A 23,654-nucleotide genomic window follows, 5' to 3' on the forward strand; every position below is an offset into this window, starting at 1 on the left:
TATAACATGGTACCTACAAAATACAGCTTACGACTTAATAAATTCGACTAAGTCGTTATGTTGCATAGACCTTTCCAATTTCTAACATTATAAATTGAAATATTCACCTTGTCTTTATGTCCGCTGACGAGCTTGATTGTCGACCTCTCGTTCCAATCCATGTACCACACGGTGGAGCTAGTGGTTCCCACAATCCCGATGTCGAGCGACTCGTCGAATGAACCAGAGATTATCTGAAAAAAATTTAAATATTTAAGACTAAATAAAAAAAACGGCAAAGTATGATTGAATCTCAAAATGTACAACCTGAAGCAGATTAACTAAATAATAAATTTATAAATAAATATTCAAAAAAAAAAACAACTGAAAAACTGATTGAAACTCAAAATGTACAGTCCCAAGCGTTTTAACTAAACGATAAAATGTAAAGTTAAGATAAGTGCTTCTGGTCAAGGGGTTAGGTTAGGTATAAAATACTGGTGATGAAGTTTGTGTTTCAGCATTGGTTAAATACACAAAAACATATATAGGGAACATTTATAAATCATTAAAAATTCAGACAGCACTTGTAAACCATCTAACAAATGCTGGTAAAGAATAACAAAAATTATAAACATAACCTAGGGAAACACTGGTTAACTATAAAAACACCAGGAAACACTGGTAAACTATGAAAACACCAGGAGAGGAAACAGTTGGAAACACTGACCTCCCCATGAACTGAGAGTTCATGTTCGAGCACAAACATTCCTCCAGATTCGTTCGTTGGATCTTTACTGCCAGCTAGTGACCAGATTCTAGCAGACCTTGACACCCCCGCAACCAAAAGACGCCAAGCGCGGGCCTGCATGACGACGATCTCAGCGGAGTCTGCCCTCCAATGGAGAAAACATTCGTTGGTTGTTGTGTCCCATGCTGTCACAACACCTATGTTTGTGCCTGGGGAGAAAAATATTTTTTTTACCTTTTTATTACAAGTTACCATGTACTTGTGTTTTTTTGTACGGTGTTCATTTTATTACAAGTTACCAATTTATCACGTATGTAAGTTTGTGTAAATTTTTTTCTTTCTCTATTTAGTTTAACACCTTCGGACTGTACATTTTGAGATCTAAATCAAAGTTTGCATTTTTTTTGTAAATATTTATTTAGTTATTTTTTTCCAGGCTGCCAATTTAGATAACTCAATTATTCCCAAAAATGTGCACAAAATTTATTCTCTTTTAAAAAAAATACACAAAATGCAATACATTTGTCAATAAAAACACAAAAAATCTGTACCATCAGAATAAAAGGGACAAAAACTAAACTCAAAACTATTTAACCCACCGGCATACAATGTCCTATCCTCGTTAAAACAAGCTGCCGTGAAATGAATTTTCTTTTTATTTCCATCTTTTTCGATCGCATCCGGGACCTCACCCTCGTGCAGATGAAGCTTCACCTGCTCCCCAACCTCCTCCAGCATCCAGAACAATAAAGAGGAAGAAGAGCCAACGGTGACAAACTCATTCGGGTTGGAGGGATCCCATGTTACCTGAAAAACATAAATTTTATAAAAATTTTAATTTTTTTATGTTTAAACCATGTATATATTGTTGCCGCAGAAATACGTGCTTGTTGTTTTTTTGCGGGCATTTTAAATATTTTTAATTTTTTTTAAATTCTGTTTTAGAGTTTTATTTTCTCTGCCTCTAAGTTTTTCTTGTTGTATTTATGTAATTGGCTTTAAAACATACTAGAAATGATGTTTTATTTTACAACGCAAAAAATATAAACTAAAATGAACAATTAATAATAATTAATTGATTGCTAAATAAATGCTCGAACCTGGTTTATCGAGTGGTTTGTTTTGGTTGAAGCCAGTAACATAGGAGGGGATTCCCCATCAAATGCACTCCATACAGCGAGTGAATTTTCCTGATAATCACCAACCGTGACCAGGAACCTGTTGAGGTAAAATGTATATGTTGCTCTTATGGGAAGAATAACTGTATGATTTGTTGTGTAAGTTTCAAGTACTATTCTTTTCTTTGTGGGTGAGGTCCCGCACCGTGGCATGCCATGGGCCCTAGGATTTAGGCCACATTTGACCCATTACCCCTGCGCAAGTACTAAATGCTATATACATTATAGGTATTCAACTAAAACCTACAGAAAAGTTAAGAAAAGGAATATTTTACTAAAAATAGGAATAGGCAAATTATTTTTTACTTGGAACAAAGTTGTAAAAAGTAAAGAAAATGTAAATTTTTCTGTATAAAATTAGTTAATAAATCAGTTTTTAGCGACTAAAAAAAACAAGTTTTAATAAAATTATGAAACAAAAAATTTAAAAAATGGAAAAACACATTTTACAATAGTATAATTTTACTTTATCTATAGAAAAAGTGTTTTTAAAGTTTTTAAATATATATATATATAGAAAATGTAAGTTTTTCTGAATAAAAGTAGTTAATTAACTTGGTTTTAGTGAGAGAGAAAAACAAGTTTTAACAAAAGGTATAAAACAAAAAAGAAATACAAAAACAGATTCAACCACAGTTCAATTAAAAAAATTTTAGCTTTTAAATTTACAAAAATTACAAGTTTTTCTGTGTAAAAATAAATGAATTTTTAGTGATTGAGAAAAAAATGAGTTTTAACAAAAGTTATGAATCAAAATTTAAGAATTACAAAAACAAATTTTACCAAGGTTGAACCAAACTAACCTGTCATCCCTTGAATATGCCATACTAACGACAGAATATTCATGGTGTTTTAATTTTGCCCTACATACTCCAGTATTGATATCCCATAAACATATTATACTTTGCACCAATCCATTGCTACCAGATGCTGAAGCCAAGATCTGGAAAAAAATGAATGTGAATAAATGAATCTAACTTACTTTATCCTCGCGTGGACGGAAACGACAGTCGTTATCACACGGGTTTAACACCTCGTGTCAGCTTACGAGTTACCATGTATGTTACTTTGTGGGTGATTAAAAAATATTCATATTTTATACTAAAAAATCACCACGTGAAAATTTTAAACAGATTACTGCAATGGGAACTCTAAATAAAGGGTAAATTCCAGGCAATGCGCATGCGCATAGTTATAAAAATACCATTTTAATATGCTTTTTAAGCAATGAAATAATAATAAATTTTTCCATATGTTTTTTTGACAGTGAAAAAATATTACTGATTTTTAATCAACCAATACACGAGTTCTAATGCACGGCATTCCAGGGGACCTGGAATTTAAGCCTTTTAAGAGTTGTCCCATTTCCCAAACACCTCGATCTGGAATTTTTTTGTAAAATAGCGAGTTTTTTGATTTTGGTTAAAAAATATTACTGGTCTATTTTTAGTGAAAAAATCCTGGTTTTCTCAATTTTTCTGAAGGTTTTAGTTAAATACCTAATATATAATAAGGTGGGGGAAGATAGGACACTTTTTCAATATATTTCCCTGTCCCATTTGTCAGTAAACAAAGAACATTCAAAAGAATTATAAAACCGTATCCTCACGACTCCCACAGACCGCTGTTAATTCTTTAAAACTCGATCAGGATGTTTGGATATTATGTGCTAAAATAAGGCCATATTCCCCTATTCTACTATACATAAACTATCCCATACCTACAACCAATGGTGCAGCCAGACAAAAATAACGGGGGTTTGAATCAAAAAATGTTCAAATTTTTTTTTTAATTATATAATTTTTTGGGGGTTTAAAAGAGGGGGTCGTCACTGCATACAACCCACCTCTCCATCATGTTGAATTGCCAAACATGAAATTTCCTCCTCGTGCTCAAGTAAATATTGTTTCTCGGACGTTTGTAAGATTTCTATGACAACCACGTTACCGCATGAATAAGCGAGTGTCCCAGTGTAAGGATTCCAACATAAGTTGTGACGTCCGTTGCCATTGTAACTGATGATATAAAGAAAAAAATGACAAATATTAGAAAAAATGGCTTAATTTTTTTTGCTTCCCTTTGACTGCTAATCAAGTTTAAGAGACCCTAAATAGATATATTTAATTCCCGAAGTAAATAGAATAGAAAATATACATAGAATATATTATATATTCTATTTATGTAGGTGAGATCATACAGTGAGCCAGTTCATGGGAGAATTAGGCCGGAGTTTGCTTGATACTTCAACACACAACAGAGTGCTTCAACATGTTAGTGACTACAGGACTGGAGCAATCTCCGTTAAGTGTCTTGCCCAATGACACACCAGTAATGGTATCCATATGAAGCATTGCAACGAATATCCACAGCAGCGTGCAAAGAATATATAAACACATACAAACTGACTCACTGTTCCAATACAATCTCTTTACCCTAAACCTTTAACCCAAAATACAATTAAAACCCAAAATACAATTAAAACCCCCAACTTGAAAATCCAACTTACCCAACCACAGCTTTTAACTTTAACCCCTCTTCACCACTTGGGGCAGTATAGGTCCGAGATGCGAGTTGTGTGTAGTTGGTGGTTGGAACGAAATGCGAAACTACTGATGGAGGATCACATGAGATCAAAACCTCTTCCTCCTCCTCCACAGCTCCGGATGTTGATCTCAAACTACCCCATGCGCGCTTGACAGGAACTCCATCGACTTCTTCATCCTCAGTAGGAGCCGCATCCCTATCAATAGAAGATGGAATCCCCGCATCTTCATTTTGCTGAGTCATTGTATTCCGCTCATTTTTTTGACTTAATATTCCGTTTTTATGAGTCACTTTTTCCTGAGTAATTGTTCCATTTTCTCGAGTCATTGTTTCGTTTTCACGAGTCGGTTTTTCCTGACTCATAGTTCCATTTTCACAAATTGCTGTTTCACGCGGCATAGTGATATTCAAACCCCTCAAACCCCTAGTAACCCCACGAGACCCCCACCCCCAACCAAGTCCGCCATCATATCCACATCCACAGTAAACTCGGACACGTTGCTTGCATCTAAGTCCGATGTACGAAGGGTGTCGGGGGGAACCCATGTTGATTCATTCACCCGGGTTGGGGCCGTGGGGGCAGGAGGAGATTCCCGGGGCTCTGGCTCCTCTTCACTGCCACCTAATGGAAATTTACCCACAATTATAGTATGACATTACAATATTAATAAAGTCAACCTATTGTTTTAACTATTTTGACATTACAACTCATTATCAACTACTTTTACAATGTGCATATATGTGCCCATTTTGGATTTGATCCCACGGCAATGTGCTTTAAGGAAGTGGCCACTAATGGGTTGTACAAAGTAAAACGAAAAGGAAATTTCCCAAAATATTTAAACAAAAAAATTAACCAAAAAGGCCCCCTGAAAGTTATGTACGTGGTAACTCGTAACCGAGCAAGTCTGCATAAACAGAACACTCATGCAATAGCGACTGTCATTGCTGTCCACACACACACACTGATAAACAAGTTACAATCATTATTTAAACTTACTTTCATCTTCTGATTTTCTTGCTGACATCAGCAAACCCTCCTTTACACTTCGTCCCAACCCAATAACATGGGTCGTATCCATGGTTACGGGGGCAATAGGGGTATGGGAATTCCCCAAGAAGTCCCAAATGAATATAGCGCCCTCGCTGGCTGTAATCAACGATAATCGATCAGGCGTGAACATAATCCGATGAACTGGTGAACTGTGACCAATAAACGCCTGTAAAAAAAGCATTGATGATAAATATACTTAGTTATTAGGTAGTTTATTTTATTCTGTATACATAAGGTTCTATGGTTATGCATGTCAGAGTCAGAGGATATTTTTAATTTAATGCCAGAGTTGGTCTATTACCTCTAACTCCATTACCTAACCTATATCACTACTAATATATGTTTTGGCAGAGTTGCTGCTTGGGGGTTAGGTATATGCAAAGTATATGTAGAATTTTACTTTGGTTGGGTTAGTTCTTTATTCTTATTAGTTACTACACACATAGACTACTATTGTCCATTCTAGGCAATAGAAAACATACATTTATAAAAGCAACTTAAACAGGATTTTAGAAATATTTACCACATATTTTTAAAAAGTTTCCCCATTTATTATTACTGAAAAAATGTTTTAAACATTTTTTTATGTATTCCGAATTTTTTAATTTAACCTAAACCTTATCACAGGCATTCAACAGGTTGAACAAATCGATTATAAAGAAATGAGTATAGCTCATACCTGGTGATCCAAGTCCTTTGACATTTTATAATCCCAAACCTTGATAAGTTTATCACCAGCTGACACTAGATGGCTGCAGTCATCAGTCACACAAACTACATTTGTGTTTCCTCTGGAATATATGATGGAAAACACAATTATGATTAATCTAGGATTGTTTTATATGTTTTTTCTACATTTTTTTCTAGATAACTAACATTCATGTAAGAAGAGACCGAAGAAAGAAGAAAAAATAGAATGTCAAAACTTAAAAAGAAGAAATTAACCTCTGCTTAAGGCTTGTATATTTCTTTTAATAATTATATACCTGAATTGTTAAACTAATTTAAACAACGAAAAAGAGGAATAAGCAGCAAAACGACAGTGGTTCAAAACAGGCTACTGGTAAAAATTACTTTGTTTAAATTTCAAAAAAAAATTAAAACACCCACAAAATAACATACATGGTAACTCGTAAGTTGACACAATGTGTATGAAACAGAACACCTTTGGTATATCGACTGTCATTTTCCCGCAAGCAAAGATAAAACAAGTTACGTTCATTCATACATTCACTCACTACACACCTGTGGATATTCTCAGTTACAGAAATCAAACTTCCAGTTTTTGAATCGAGTTTCAACAGCCGGTTGCCCTTGGTTACGACCAGCAGATGATTGACAGGTGGTGGGGAGAACAGCACACGTAGGGGAGGGTCGATCTTAGATCTGGAATCAATTTTATTGATTTATAAAAGTTAAGGTTAATTGGATTACTTGGGACTTTTAATATAGGTTTGGCAAGTATATGGTTTTGCTGAAGAAAGGTTATTTTTATTGGCATTGTTTTTGTCATTTTTGCAGCATTTGTTGAATACTTATAGCTAAATTAGGTTTGTTTCAAATTACTTTAAACTATTCAGTAATCGGAGCAAAAATTCTGGCTGCAGTAGCCTCCAATAATGGTATTTTTTAACCTTTAACATTTGGTATAGTGGAAAAGACATTTTTACAGCATGAATTGGACTATATAGATACTGTAGTTCCTAAAACTTTTTTGTATGCTTGACCCTTTTAACTGAGATGTTTGTCAGACTTACGCCCAACATGTAACATGGCCTCATTTATTAAAAAGCGAATAGAACTAACTACATCAGTTATATTTAATGCGACGGATGCGCTTGCCTCTTTGCAACGAGTTGTTCAATGCCTGGTAAAGTACTTCAATTAAGATATATTTACAAAGCACACACCTTTGGCCAAGTATATCAGGGTCTAACTTGACACCAGTTGAAACATCAATCCTCATAACTTGGTTGAGTGTAGCTGATGATGCAATGGATATTGTAAACTCATTCGGTCCAATGTAAGCCACCTGTGGCAAATATAAATATATGATTAACAGATAGTTCTATATGAAGCTATACTGGTGTTAAATCTTCTGAAATCTTTCAAAGGTTGAAAAAAGTATTTTTATTAAACATTTACCTTAAATTTCTAAAAGTTTAAATGCCCCCTTTCATCATAAAAAAAAATCTTTATAGTCTTTATTTAACTATTAAATTTATAGTCTTTATTTACCTTAAAAAATCTTTATTTAACCTTTATAAAAAAAGATACAACTTAAACATTTTTCTTAACCAATTAATTTATACAGCCTTAAAGAACTTATTTAGCATCATAAAAATTAAACAACATAAATCTCTGGACCACCTATTATAACCCTTGTAAAATTCCATTGTTGCTTACCCATCTTCCATCATGGCTTGTAGCAATACTACGTGGGCCATACGCACCACGTGCTGCTGTCTTTGTCAATATCCTTATCATTGGTGCCCCAGCTTTCTCTATATCTGATGTATCGAATAAAGCTAGCGTTCCTGGAAAAAATAATTTAGCGGTAAGACTATAAACAAAAGAAAAAAGTGACTGACTACAAAAAAAAATAACTGACTGATACAAAAAGTGATTGATAAAAAAAAAAGAAATTTATAGTAATGGTATGTTAATAGCTCAGCTGCTCAGGATAAAGTATTTGTCATAAAGAAATTTGGTAATCATACACGGTTTATTGATTTTTAAATTGAAAAAACTTAAACTGGCCAATACAAAAAAATGGCTAATGACCAAAAAAAATTAGAAAAAAACTGATAACAGAAAAACATGTTTGAAAAAATGCAGCATAATTAAAATAAAATTACCTTTCTCGCACGCGCTGATCAATCTTTCACCGGAGGCAGTAAAGACAATAGCAGCGACCTTTGACCCGCTGTGAACCTGAGGGTGTTCGGATAAAACGGAAGTGCTCGAAACATGAAACACACGGACGGTGCCCGTCTCAAACCCACAAGCAAATATCTGGGAACGATAAATTACAACAAGATGACTTAATGTCAAAATGTAAGTGTTGTAAGTGGTTGCATATTGTTTTATTGCGAGCGGTAAACTAAGAAGCTGAATGAACACGAGACGTGATGTTTATACCGCAGATAACGATATAAAAAAGGCACTGGCGTACGCTTCGACGTACACACATGTGACAGGCCGCCACAATGTAATATTAACCATTTGGAAAATACAGATAAAAAGATGAGCTTTTGTTAACCGAAGTTATCTAATAGAGATATAGAGATATAGTTACTTTTAAACAGTTGCAAAAAAACGTTTTTTTTCAAATTTAACAGCTTTTGCACTATAGTACCAAAAATGTCTAAACCCCACGGTCCGCACGCAGTATAATCTCACCTCCAGCAGCGGGTGGCAGGCAAGAGCAGTCGGCGTTTCGTCAACTGTTGCGAAATCGTAAAACTGACGAAGCGTGTCGATATCCCAAACTCGAATGGTGTGGTCATCGGAGCATGTCGATATGGTTCGTCGCAGACCGTCGATGCATGTATCTCGTATTCTGTGATGTCATAAAGGTATTTGAGAGTCACAGTTAATAAAAATCACTCTGTTATTATATCTATTGTGTAAGGGTTGGGCAGGCCTTAGGGCATTGTAAAATTTGAAACTTAGAATTTTATCCAAACTTGGCTAAATTCCTGCACTTAGACACGTTATGTATTATAATTGGCCCTTTCATAAAAAAATCAAATTACAGCATACAAAGACCCGTGTTATAAAAACTGTCGTTTTCCCCCCAAGCGAGGATAAAATTAGTTACATTCATTTATATATTGTATATTTAACTTAACTGTGCAATACAACTTACACAGATGTATGAGATCGCATCAACGTTGAATATTTCCTCGTAGCAACATCTAGGTAACCAATGGTGCCAGCAGTGGTGGATGCAAGTACTTTAACACCATCTGTTAAAGAACAAGTGTTACTTAAACTGATATGTAAATCCTATTTAGACTCATACTACAGCCAGATACAGTGGAATCATTATTTGAGGTTTTTCTTTATTAAACAAGAGTTTTTGGTTGCGCTTTTCTTTTTTGTCACAAAACTGGTGTTTCTAGCATTGCCAAAAAAAAAGAATTTGCTGATAAGCATAATATATAGGTAACAGACTAACAGCTCATCTGATAATTTTTTGCTTACACACTTCTTATTTAGTAATTTAGTTGTTTCTACAGCATTACAAATCTAAAACAGTTTTTTTTTAGCAAGAATACTTAAAAAAACAGGCATAAATTTACAAACGTTTTTACATAGAGTAATGTCAATATCCTTACCAAAAATAAAAGTAAATTTTTACTTCTTCAGCCCAATCAAAAAATAAAAGTACGTTTACAAAAAAAAAACCTACACACCTGGAGTAATGTCAATATCTGACACCGACCCCTCATGCTCAGCTTCAATAAACGCAGAAGATAAATCAAGAGGCCACAAACGAAGGAAACCGTCATCAGATCCAGTGGCCACGTACGAGTCAGTGAACCTTACAGTGTTTAATGATAATCCTGTGAAATATAAAATATGAATTCTTGCCAAAATTTTATTTAACATATTTGATTGGCTGGCGAAAATGACATTTTGAGTAACTTTTAAGACAACAATTGAAAAAATAGGTATTTTGTGTAGATAACAGCAAAAAGTAAAAAATTAATATAAAATTTAAGTGCCACAACAATTATTATATCTACTTTTTTCTTTTTTTCTACCCTTAAGCAAAGGGGTTTATACCCTCAAGAAAATTCTGTGGAGTCAATTTTTATATGGGTGAGGTCCCAAAACGAGACATGTTATGGAACCTAGATTTTGGCCAGAGTTGGTTCATTACCCTGGCCCAAATTTTTGTTACACCAATAGATGCACTCACCAATCATAGTGCTATCATCAGTTGAGGTGTTGTTTGATGGGAACAACCTATGTATGCTTGTTATGGTAACTTTATGAAAGTCGACCTCTACTATATAACCAGCTTTAGTGCAAGTGAAGACGGAGGTTTCTTCTTCAACAAGTTCAGAGCAATTCTTAGAGGATACTGGAGTATAGGGAAGGATTTTATTAGAAAAATAAGGATTTTTGTATTTTTTTTGTGCATTCTATTTTATGTGGGCAAGGTACTACAATGTTTGCACATTACCGAATTAAATTGTGCATATTCAAATTCATGTCATAATTGTGCTACAATACGGCATGAAACAGATATTCAATTTTGCATTCATTTTGGTAAAATAAAACAGTATTTTTGTGGATTAATACAAATGTTTTAACATGCAATGCTACTGAAAAAGTAAACCAATACACTGGAGATTTTGGTTCACATTTTCAGTAAACTATATGTTGTTTGAAAAAATGAACCTGGAAGCAATTTATTTCAAAAAAGTGCAAAAAATAATCAATTAACAAATAACAAGACTTACTTATGCCTGCCCGAGCAAAAGTTACGTCAGAAAATTCTCCGATTTTTCGATCTGTTGGTACGGCAACGGGACACGAGCGTAGTTGATTTGATCTTACCCTCCAGAATCGAAGGTTGTCGCGTCCACATGACACCATACGGGTGTCATCTACCGGGCATACTTCAATTCGATGAATCTGCAGTGAAATATGTTATATAGTGGTCTGTAAATGAAAAATGTTAAACAGCCAGGGAGCAATTTGACCCCTACTGCAATATAAGGCTATTCTGGCAAAAAAACAATCAATTTAAAAAGGTACAAAAAACACAGTTGTTAATAATTTGGTTAGCTTTCACAATAATGGCAATTTGTTTTAGATTTTTTTCAGCAATGAATTAAGTTAAATAAGGTGTATTATAAACCTTTTAGAATTTCAAAAAAGTACAATTTGACTAAAAAACATTTTTTTTTTCAAAGTTAAAAATTCAGTTTAGTACTTCCCTAAAAGTTTAGTACTTCCCTAAAAATGTTGTTTCAAAACTACATTTTTTTCTTACCATCCACTCACAAAATAAAATAAACCTATAAATATAACACTACAATACCTCCTAATTATTTACCACACACATCTAATTAACGATAGCTATAAGCTACACATAGAAATCATAGAAACCTCAACATCTGAGTGAGCTTTTGCAATGACGGTCACTGAACCGTGTCGTAACGCTCCACTGGTGTCCCAAACAATGATCAAGTTTTTACCATGGCCGTCTCTGTATATAAATGTTGATGTAAAGTTAATTTAAAAAAAATATATTACCGTATAGTAGGGTGGGGAAAGATGGAATATCTTTTTGTTCTATTTTCTCGTCCCATTTGGTAGTAAACAAAGAACATTCAAAGAATTATTAAACCGTATTGTCAAGACTTCCATAGACCGTTCTTAATTGTTTGAAACAGGATCAGGATATTTGGATATTATGTGCTAAAGGTGTCCTATCTCCCCCACCCTACTATTACTATATATCATAGACTGTCCCTTTCTCTTTAAGGCTCAAAATAGAATGGCCTTTCTGAAGAGGGCAGCTATGCTATAATCTAAAGGTGGCAGCACTTAATAGTGCTATTAAAAGAAAAAAAACAAATATCCTGCTAAAACATGGTCAAATATAATTAATAATACTCTTTAAAACAACAGTACAACAATTACAAACAAGTGCACTTAAACATTCTAATAAAATAACACATATAAAACAACTATTTCGCTAGAAAATGATGAACACCAAGAAAACCGATAATCCTAAAATTAGAAGTGTAATCATACACACGTGTTTTCTATATAGTTATAAGTGCAAACACACACACATATTTGTTCTACAAAAACACCTCACCTTCCCACCCCAACAAGTATAGCTCCTGATCTTGAGAAGCTGAGTAAGTTCATCTTAGTAGCATGTTGACTCCTTATGACAGCCGCACATTTCTGTGACTCGAACCTCCATATGCGAACTATACCTCCGGCCCCAGATTGTGCTGATGCTAATATGCACGGTGCTGCACCTGTAGATAAGCGTATGGGTTACAATGGTTATTAGCTATAATATATATCGGAAAAACCAGGTATCACCAACAAAATATAAATTTTAATATATAGTAGGGTGGGGAAGATAGTACACCTTTAGCACATAATATCCAAATATCCTGATTGGGTTTTAAACGAATAACAACGATCTATGGAGACACCTTTAGCCATGGTATTCAAATCCTGATCTATTTTTAAACAATTTACAACGGTCTATGGGAGTCGTGAGAATACGGCTTTATATTTCTTTGAATGTTCTTTGTTTACTACCAAATGGGACAGGGAAAATGAAAGGTGTCCCATCTTTCCTCCCTACTATATCCCAAGTGTGAACCAACATTATAGTTTTTTGACAAATTACTAAATTTAATGACTTCATTAAATAAGTACTAAAAACACTTTTTAAATACTATCATATAAGTTCATATACAAGATTAAAAACCCCCCAAAAATTAGACAAATTAGAAATTACCGTGCATTTGATTGAAGGCAATAGCTGTCACACTCTCAGTATGTCCTATGAAGAAATGCTGATGCCCTGTTGCCGTTTCCATGGCAACTACTACCGAGTTACACGCATATACGATGATATCGTTTCCACCATGCAAGCTAGACCCAGGATGCCACAATGATATGTTTCTGTTGAACACAAATTTTCAATTTTTTTGTTGTTTCTGAGAATATTTTTTGAACACAAAATTAAAGATTTTCTGTCGAACACAAATTTTACGAATGTTTGGTATTTTTTTGGAAGATTTTGGGATTTGTTTAACAGTGAAGATATAACTGTAATATTGATAAATTAAACAATTTAATTTCAATTTTAAAATAAATTAAATAAATTTTACTTAACATAAAATAAGTTTTACAAAATGTACCTTCCACTAAAAAATTAAGTAAAATTATTATTTTAAATAAATTAAATGTTGAGTTACTATTGCACCAATAGAGAAGAAGAATTTTGCTTACTAATTTAATAGTTAGGCCATTAACTTTACTGAAAATTCCGAAACTAGAATTGTGATCTAATAATATACCTGTGTGATGTAATAAAGGATGAACTTTGACCTCCAAATCCAATCACTCGTCGAAGTTTTAAAATCGGATCAGGTTGTAACGATGAGCTCTGATTGGTTGAATTAAACACACCAGTGTTTTGATTGGTGCGTTCGAATGGTAATGTTTTATTGGAGCGATGTGATTGGTCATGTAGTGTTTGCTGGCGAGATGATTTATTTCCTATAAAGTAGAGGTGTAGGGGTTATTTTTGGGGTGAAGAGGGGCACAGAGTCAGAGACATACCACTCCATTATTTAAAATAAAAGTAAGTAAATAAATGAGTATTTTATGTGGGTGAGGTTCTGCAGCGTGGCACGCCATGGGTCCTAGGATTTAGGCCAGGATTGGCTCATTACCCCAAAAAGTATGAGTATTTTTTATATTCCTATTATTATATAAAAAAGGTAGTTTTTTTACATTTTTGATAAAATGTTAATTGTAATAATCTTTGTAATAATCACACTAACACTTACACCTTTTAATGGTTGTTTATTTTGTAATGTTTGGCATTTCATTAAGTCAGACTTTAGCTCAATATGTTTTTATCTTCTAGATTTATATTGACACAAATTTTTATAAATCCAAACACCATATTTGACAATTTTACACAACACACGCATTTTTTAGAACGAACTGTTAATTTTAGCAAGTTTCCCTCACACGCACAAAGTTTGGAGTTTATACAAAAAAACACATTCTTTTGCCCCATTTTGCACTTTTTTGTTAAATAAAGAAAGTTTCGTTGCACCCCTAGATACAGTAAACCTACTTTTTATAAAGTTGAACAGATGCACAAAGTTGCACAACTGACCACTAACAAAGCAGCAAAGTTAATAAGACAAAGTAGAAGCTGTCTCAATCAATTATTCATGGAATGATAAAGTTGGAGATGCATACGATACTTGATGGTTGGTGGAATATTTAGTGGGGAAAACCACAGTATTAAAACTGTGTAGTATGATTTATTTTGGACTAAAATTTAAAAAACTATATGTGAATGAATGTATAGTAAAATGTAAGTTAAAATATAAAAAAACCCAAAGACATTTGATACATTTAGTTTAGGAGGAAACTGTTTTGAAAAATACCTTAAGTTTATTTCTTGTAAATATTGCAAGCTATAATAAACAGACATTTTATGTTTGAGATTAGATTTTTAATAATATAACTTCAAGGTAGAGACCGACCGATATCACTTTTTTCCACCGATACCGATACCGATATTTTTAGCTTTTACCGATACCGATACCGATATTTTACCGATATTTGTCACTATAGCGAAACATATGAAATGATCAGTTTTAATCAAAAGTAATGCCTGTATTCAAGATATTGCAAGTTATAGAGAAAAATTGGTTGGTCTACATGTTTTTAGGAAACATGCATGTTCTTAGGAAGGTGTTGCTTTTGTACGAAACTAGGACGCACATGAACGCTAAACTACAACCCACGTGGACGTTAAACTATGACACACGTGGACGTTAAACTAGACGCACGTAAAGGTCAAACTACGACGCACGTAAAGGTCAAAACTACGACGCACGTAAAGGTCAAACTCCAACGCACGTAAAGGTCAAATTACGACGCACGTAAAGGTCAAACTACGACGCACGTAAAGGTCAAACTACGACGCACGTAAAGGTCAAACTACGACGCACGTAAAGGTCAAACTACGACGCACGTAAAGGTCAAACTCCGACGCACGTAAAGGTCAAACTACCACGCATAAATACGACGCACGTAAAGGTCAAACTATGACGCACGTGGACGTTAAACTAGCACGCACGTGAAGGCTAAAGTACGAGGCACGTGGACGTTAAACTACGAACACACGTAAAGGTCAAGTAGGACGCACGTCGCTTCGCACGAACTATTAATATATCGGTGAAATATCGGCGCTTTTTTACCGATACCGATTATCGGTGGAACGTAAATATCGGCCGATAATATCGGTGAACCGATATATCGGTCGACCTCTACTTCAAGGTTTAGAATTGATCCAAGCTAACCATACACTAAGCTTTAAATATAACTCACCACCCTTTTCAAACAAAAACGAAAAAAAATTGTTTATGAAAAAAATTGTTTCACAGGTTTGTGTGTTTAACTATTACTGCCTGCCCTTTATTTTTGGAAGTTTGCTTCTTATGCAAGCAAGAGCAACCATATACGCCAATGCAAAAGCCCTTAGTTTCCTACCTTTGCCTTCAAATGTTGTTTTCATCAACTTTAAATCGGTAGATGCCACACTAGGTTTGCCAGTGGAGCTTGAATAATGTCTGTGAACAACTATGTCCGGTTTATCGGCAAAAACATGGATGTCTCCTTTTGCAGATTCAACCATGGTTATGTTGGGGTCAGAACAGCTGAAAGTAAAATATTAGTTTAGATTCTAACCTTGAATTGATATTATTTCATGAAATAAGGTTGAAGATGTATGCGATACTTGATGGTAGGTGGAATATTAAGTGGGGAATAAAACTACAGTATTATAATTTTGTAGTTAGTATGATTGCTATGATATATTGTTTAATCACCCCAACATCAAGTGCGTAAACATATCGGCCCATTTTGTTCTAAAGTATGTATCACAGATAACGAGTTCAAGGCTCGTGAATGCTACTATTAATTGGCATATGTGTCTATAAACTACTTTTAGCATTTCTAATCTACGTGATTCGAGACCTGCTGTATGTCATAGGACCTGATATTTAGGCTAAGTTTGGTAATTACCACCAACGTTCTATTATACAGGCATGATATGAATGAGTGTAACTTTCCTTGGCGGCGGTGTCACGACAGTCATTATAACACAAGCGTTATATGTCACACAGCTTCTGTCTGCTTACAAGTTCCAATTAAATAACTTTCTTGGCCAATGGCAATAATTACAATTTTTTAATTATATTTTTTTAAAAGTGTTTGCTGACTTGATTTTAACTAGAGTAAAAAAACATTTCTAATCTTGACATTAAATATTGTTTATTTTTACTACAAAACATGTTTCCGTACCTTGTGTTAGATGTTTCAAGCATAGAAAGCCCAACAGTAGGTAGTTCAGATGCCACTTTAACTTTATCTCTTGTTCTTCTTACTCTGGTGGCAACAGCAAGGTTATCATGGTACGATCCAGTGTCCTTTGTGATGTCATAGTTCTTTGTCTGTTGTGGAACAATGAATAGGTAAGCAAATTAAAAAAATGGGGTTTTGATACTCTTAAAATTTTTATGAGATTTTTAAGACTGTTTTGAAGAGATTTTTAGATGATTTGTTTGAAAACAAAATATAATGGAAAAGCCACTAAATCTATGGGTCAAGGTGGGTACATATAAGGTTACACATTATATACTGCATTTGCATTTGCAGTTCCAAGACTAATTTCATCCAATTTGGCCAAATGTTTGTTTTACACTCAGGCACTGGTTCAAGGAAGGCATACAAAAAGTAGAGTATGTGATGTTTTATGAACTCAACGTCAAGTCTGTGTATAAAAACATTAGCTCAGACTGTACTTTTTGAGATTCAATCATGTTTTGCAGTTTTTGTAAATTTTTTATTTAGTTGTTTTTATTTTGAATTTGTAATTGACGTTGACTTTAAATTTTAATTCCACCATTTACCTCTTTTCTCTCTGGACTTGAGATGACTCCAGGAGCAGCGTTGCTTCGTTTTGTCTTCCTGGATGAAATCTTCCTCTGAGTTGATGAGAGAGGAAGATCTGACCTCCGGATCGAATCAAATGGAAGAGAGGGATCAGCCGGAGAGTCGAGAGGAAAACGAACGATGTCGTAACAATCATCCCATTCCTGTTGATAGTTACATCAAGACAATGTATGTTAAAAAAAATTGTAAAAAAGTTGCAAAACATTAACTTTTAAGAGTTTGTTATGTTTTTAGTATATATATATATATATAAAATTTAAACATAATTTTTTTTGGGAGGGGGGTTTTTTATCATTTTTAATTTTATTGGATAATAAGCTAGCCTTAAATCCCACACCCACTAACGTGCCTTGCCACAGAACCTCAAAAACCAAATCAATACTATTAAGGTTTCACTTTTCACCTTGTTTTTTGGGACGAAGAAATTCATCTCTCTCGGCATGGGAGCAGAATTCTCATCCACAGATGTGATCCCCATCTTCCGAGCTTGGATGATGGAGATGCGAGGATCATATGAGATATCCGACGTGAAACAATTCTTTATCAACACGTTAGCACAGATGCGGATGTTTTTTAAATGAGAGAATTTCCTAAAGATGAAATTTTAGGTTAAAACTAGATTTGCAGTAAAGTAGGATTTTAACTCCTTTGGGTTTTATACTAATCAATGAAAAATAAATTTAAAGGGATTTGTAACTCCGTGTTCTAATTCTGTTTGTAAAATCTGGAACCCATTAACGCATTTTCTGCAGTTTTCAGGAAATTATTTCCAAAAGCCACAGCAATGCTTACTTTTTAATGTGAATTTTAAAAAATACTGAAAGGTAATGACAAGGTATTTGACCCATAGGGCAATGAGACTTTCTAACCAAGATTGCACCGAACAATCTGAGTAAATAAGGAGTATAGGCCTATTATACTTACAAAAATTGCAAATGATAAGTTGATAACACATATAAAAAGTTAACACAAGGAAAGTTAAAAAATCATAATTTGTCAGCTAGGTAAATATACATCAGAGTTAATTGGTTAAACAACTGTTGAATTTTATTTAATAGTTGGTTATAACAGACCAACCTGTTTATATACATAGATAATATATAATGCAGATCTAGGACTAATGTCGTCCATTTTTGAGCCACAGGAGCTGGTCCCATAAAGTTGGTTTTTGCCCCAACTGCAGCACAATGTTCCACACTACCTGTATTAAAAATAACTTGAAAGTTTTTAAATTTTAGTTTATTTAGTTCAAAAGTGAACAACATTTTTAAGGAATTAGTGTTTGTGGCTCTTAATAACATAGTTATTCCAATTCATGATTGTGATTTTAAAAAGTACTTTAAAAAATTTAAAGTTGTTCAAATTTTAGTTTAATTAATTTAAATATGAACAATTAATTTAAATATGAACAGACTCTTAGGCATGACAGCTATTTTAAAATAACCATATGTTTACTGATTAGTTAGGTCACTGCAGCAGAAAATGCTTAATTAGCAAAAACAAGCTCTATCTGAGTTATTGATCCTCCTATACACAAGGGAACTGTCTAAGATTGCAGCAATCCTGTTACTTCAATTGGTGTAATAAAATACTTCACCCATGGTAGTTAATAAAGGGAATTGTACACGTACTTAATTGAATGAAAACATTGATTTGTAATTCTAGAGAATATTACAATTGGATTGAATGACATTTTAGATTAATACATGTAGTTCGCCTAATGCATTTAATTAGTTTCATTGCAAAGTTTAGGAAAAGCATAAAAAATGGCTTTATAAAGACTTTTATTATAACCAAAATGAATGAATGAATGTAACTTGCTTTATTCACGCATATATAGAAAACCTCAGTCGTTATAACACGGGTGTTCTGTTTCATACTCCTCGTGCCCTCTTACGAGTTACTACGAATGTAACTTTGTAGATGACTGTGTCACATTGTATTTCAAGATAAGATTTAAGCTGTTACACTGACAGTAAACATCAACTTTACTGCAAAGTGGAAAACCTGCATTGAAAGATATAACTAGAAATGGTTTTGCTGTTACCTTTAGCTGGTTGACAAGCAAAGGGAAATTGCAGCCACGTAGACGTTGATTTAAATTCCTTGAATAAATTTGAAAACGAGATGCGCACAACCAAACCATCTTCACTCACCGTGTCAACGTGGATGACAAAATATTTGGCCGGGAGTGGCTGAAAATATAATATTTTTAAGATGCCTAAAATGTAACTATGTAGTTTTGGTAAAATTTTGAGGTTCTGGACGTGTAATAATGGATGGAGGACACTGAAGAAAAATTAGTTTTATGCAAAAAAACATTGGTTTTATTACTTCTTTTGCTTTTTTAAATCAACTGCGTGACATTAGTGGTGCCAAGGGTGTCATTACTCAATATAAAAAAAATATTTAAAAAACAGCTATATATATATATATATACTTAAGCAGGTAAAATATAAAAAAACTAACACAAAAAAAATAGGCTACATTAATTAAAAAGATTTATATATTCCTCTTGCAGTATATTAAAATGCAGAAAAGATTGGTCCGAAATCAAAACATTACCTTGAACATGAAATACAGGAATCGTCCAGTAAGACCCAATGATTGGGTGCTCGTTCTTGGAAGTTGGATAAAATTTCCTGCTGGTATAGAACCTGAATAAATGTAACTTATTTAATCTATTTTAACAGAGTTGTTTAGTTTTATATACATGTGCCTGGTTACGTTTGTGGGTGATTATTTTTTGCGAACCTGGAAGATATTATTCATATTTAAGTATTGATGAAGATGGCTGTATAACACTCTTGATATTTAGTTATAAATGCAGGTTCAATAAAAAAGAGCAGCTCTAAGCTACAGATGCCTAAAAATCCTTAGAACTTTTTTAATACAGTAGCCCAACATATTTGCGTATTCCTATCGTGCATATTTGCAATCACTTTAAAGGTTATGTTTTTGAGCCTAGGGCAGTTTTTATGGCTGCCATTGTTTCAAAAGAATTTCAAGGTATGTGGTACCTACTACCATGAAATTTAGGGCTTTATTGCAATTTGCAACAACAACAAATATAATAATTTAATGTTACAGTACCTTGTATTTTAAAGACGGTACATTTAAGGTGTTTATCCATAACTGAGGTGACATCTCCTTCTTTTGAAGCTTTCTTCCAATTTTCAACTTTAAATTGCTTGAAAACATTCACGAATGGATGTTGCCACACTGTGGGAGAAATTGTCATTAACAAATGATTTCAGACAATGTAAAATTAATGTTTAGACTGCATTTTTCTCGTTAAAGTATTTAAAACTATGAACAACTTTAAAAATCAAGGCAAAAATATCAGGTTTGCATTTTTCAATAGGCTATACCTATACTGAAGTGATGGTATTTAAAATTTACTAAACAGGTTCTTTTTATAAAATAATTTTGATATATTGCAATTTGTAAGAAAACAGCTGCTTTAATTCTGTAATTTTGCAGGTATTTAGGTTTAAAATTTTTGTAAAACATTTCTTATCATACATTTGTTTGAATTCCTACCTCAACTTTTACAATAAAATTAAAGACATAGAAGTATAATAACAGAGATTTTGGTCTGTTTATTAAATTTATGAAAATGAACTTACATAATCGGTTTGGATTCTGTGGCCCATTCATTTTCAGCTTAACCACTTAATAATACCACCTGCGCCGAATAGTATTACAATGTACATGTTGCATACAAGGTGAACAACACACTTCAACAATGGACACAAAATAAAACTACGACATGTAAAATTTATAAAAAGCCAGAACGTACTGCACAACGTGTATCACAATAACATGTTGATTGTGTTTAAAATTTCAGGAGAAATTTACCTTTTGTAAGAATATTTAAACCCCCAATTACTTATGCATTGTAATGCACACCTTACATATGTAGTTGGTCAGATGTAGAAATGACCAAAAAAGATGTGACTACCAATTACTAGGTTTTATAATGGGCCATTTCTGGCCTAAATCCCAGGTTCTTGACAAGGACCTTACTTTCATGGAATATAACCCCATGTTTCACACATTCAAAACTAATGCAGAAGATTTTGTGTGCATTATATATTTAACCATGGTGTATAAAACAAAAAACAACATAAGCAATAACACACCAACCATATATTGCTAAAAGATTCAGGTATTGACATGTATTTCATTACATTTCCGGTGAATTATTTAAAACTGGTTCGGTTTTAATTGGATACAATATACTACAGCAACTGAAGCATAACACCATCCATATGCAATGACTTTAATATTGTTTTTGATGTTACTTCAGCTGAGGTAAAACAATTTGTATATATATATATGTATATATGTATATACCTATCGTCTTTTCAAACTTTGTAATTATTTTTTTTGCAGAGAATATTAATGCCTGCTGTGGCAGGAAAATGAATTAAGAACAGTACAACTTAACTACACTATATGTTTATTACAGTTTGGTCTGATTTCTATTTGCCGTATATACATTTATTATAAGAATTTCCAATGTTAATATGTGGGTGGTTGGTAGCCAGATGGTTCTGCTTCTTGTTTGAATGGTCCTTGTTGGTAACCTGGCGATGACATTTCTGCTGCTCCAGGGAAGGAGGTGTAAGGTGCTGTGCTTTCAATACCTGGGTCTGAATAGGAAGGTGCAAAGGCTGAGATAGAGCCTTGTCTGTAAGCTTGTACTGCGAAGTAGGTCAGCCCAGCCCAGGTGATAATGGAAAAGAATGAGAACGCAATTGCTGCTTGAGCATTACCCGCCCCATAATCGGCACTGGCAGGGTCTACTGGGTTCCTCCTTGCCCATGAGTTGGTAAGGTAGCAGAATCCGACAAAATAAAGGAAAGCCCATGACCCAGAAAAGAAGACGTCGGCCATTACCACCTTTTTTCTCTTCTCAGCACTGCTGATACTTGGAAAAACAAGGTCAGCAGCGAAAAACACAGTGGAAATGATGAATGCAAGCACGCCAATAGCTACTCCATAATGACATGCATTTGGATCGTCCCCAAAAATGCAGCTTTCGTTTTTGTCATACCCTTCCGATACAATGCACCCAAACACAATGATGGAGAATACCCAACTCAATAAACGTAAAATTGTCTTTGGTTGTTTCACGAACTCTATCAAATTGAAAGGTTCCCCAGACTTTCTTGCACCGTAAGCTCCGCCTTGATCCATGGCAAGTTAAGATTATTAAATTAATAAAATGGCAGTTTTAGTACAGTGTACAGGTATAGTTGCCTCAACTGAAAACACAAACATATTTTGTATAAAGTCATAATCCAACGGTATAATGGCCGGTATAGTAGTAACATTCGTGTAACGTATTTATAACACTTTATTGAACATGCTGTACTTTATTAAAACTCAGATTACACGTCTTATGCTAAAATATACTTTGATAATACAATTCCTACGAGTTCTATTCGCAAGCATTAATATGTAAATTTTGGCAGAATAATATATACTTGTGAAGCCCGTTGCCCGCCCACTTACGATAAGACATACAGCTAACTGACTCAACTCCTGACCGAAATCCAAACAAAAATTCGTTACTCACGTGACGTCAACGTAAGGCAATAAAAATAGCAACACATTCCCTTTTAAGATAACCATACACTAAATAAACTGTACTTAAAATAATAATAAAAGATTATTTAATTTAATAAATATTATGTATTGTTGTCTATAACTGAAAAAAATACTATGCAATGTTATTGTTCGGACTTAGTTGACCGTGACCTATCACGTGATAATTTCCCCGCGCATATCCAAATTCTGGAAATAGGTAAATATTATTAAAACGTAAAGAAATGAATTCATAGCTGCTATAAAACATTCGCCCTTCTCAACATGAAACGAAAATTTAAGGTAAGACCAGGTTTTAATATCTTCGCTTATACTAATAGTTATTTCCACGAAGGATACAGCAAGTGTGTGGCCTACAGGTAACGGACCGGGAACGTAATCTTGGGGTCCTGGGTTCAAGACAGACACTGTCGTCTTGTCGTGTTGATTAAAAATTGCTAAAATGAAATAATATACCAATAATGTACATGGCTCAAATTTTGCTCTCAGGTTTTGTACACACATCAGAAAACAAAGAAAAAGAAAACCTGGCAAGATGGCTATCTCACTTTAACAATAGATGAAAAAAGAGGATTTTTAACAGATGAAGAAAAGAGAAACATATCGACTGTTTATTTAAACAAAAAAAATGTGAATCTACTTTTACAGTTTCTCATATATATTGAAATCTTATGTTAATATATTGCAATCCACCAGGTTGAGTGTGGATCTGCATTGGAAAGCGACAAGTATCTCATACAAGTGGATGATGAGATTATGAGTGATTCCCCAC

At 33.8% G+C, this 23,654-nt stretch overlaps 2 protein-coding genes across 2 annotated transcripts; both read right to left on the minus strand.

Annotated features, from left to right (window-relative positions):
• Positions 1-1,396: 1,396 nt before the first annotated feature.
• LOC100183480 (WD repeat-containing protein 90) lies at positions 1,397-20,983 on the minus strand. The gene is made up of 29 exons (XM_026833938.1): positions 20,896-20,983; positions 20,360-20,488; positions 19,832-19,923; positions 19,314-19,461; positions 18,344-18,467; positions 17,670-17,856; positions 17,224-17,409; positions 16,616-16,764; positions 15,803-15,969; positions 13,582-13,783; positions 13,017-13,183; positions 12,354-12,522; positions 11,636-11,735; positions 10,984-11,158; positions 10,437-10,601; positions 9,928-10,077; positions 9,378-9,477; positions 8,909-9,068; positions 8,365-8,521; positions 7,913-8,043; positions 7,417-7,538; positions 6,752-6,892; positions 6,186-6,297; positions 5,453-5,672; positions 4,415-5,074; positions 3,755-3,923; positions 2,712-2,851; positions 1,831-1,948; positions 1,397-1,537 (listed from the first exon to the last, which is right to left on the minus strand). The coding sequence occupies exons 1-25, from the start codon at positions 20,924-20,926 to the stop codon at positions 4,869-4,871; spliced, it is 3,690 nt and encodes a 1,229-aa protein (XP_026689739.1). The 5' UTR covers positions 20,927-20,983; the 3' UTR covers positions 1,397-1,537; positions 1,831-1,948; positions 2,712-2,851; positions 3,755-3,923; positions 4,415-4,868.
• Positions 20,955-22,561, minus strand: LOC100185045 (synaptogyrin-1). The gene has a single exon (XM_002128856.5). It carries the CDS (start codon positions 22,469-22,471, stop codon positions 21,794-21,796), a length of 678 nt encoding a protein of 225 aa, XP_002128892.1. The 5' UTR covers positions 22,472-22,561; the 3' UTR covers positions 20,955-21,793.
• Between the last annotated feature and the right edge of the window lie 1,093 nt (positions 22,562-23,654).

Source organism: Ciona intestinalis, chromosome 3, assembly GCF_000224145.3.
Source record: "Ciona intestinalis chromosome 3, KH, whole genome shotgun sequence".
In the NCBI taxonomy this organism is placed as follows: Eukaryota; Metazoa; Chordata; class Ascidiacea; order Phlebobranchia; family Cionidae; genus Ciona; species Ciona intestinalis.

Coding starts and splice junctions, on each gene's coding strand:
- LOC100183480 (XM_026833938.1), bottom strand. CDS start 20,926: ATGAATGGGCCACAGAATCCAAACCGATTAT. Junction 17,410..17,669: donor TCTTCGTCCCAAAAAACAAG/GTGAAAAGTGAA, acceptor AACTATCAACAG/GAATGGGATGATTGTTACGA. Junction 12,523..13,016: donor TGCCTTCAATCAAATGCACG/GTAATTTCTAAT, acceptor GCTTATCTACAG/GTGCAGCACCGTGCATATTA.
- LOC100185045 (XM_002128856.5), bottom strand. CDS start 22,471: ATGGATCAAGGCGGAGCTTACGGTGCAAGAAAGTCTGGGGAACCTTTC.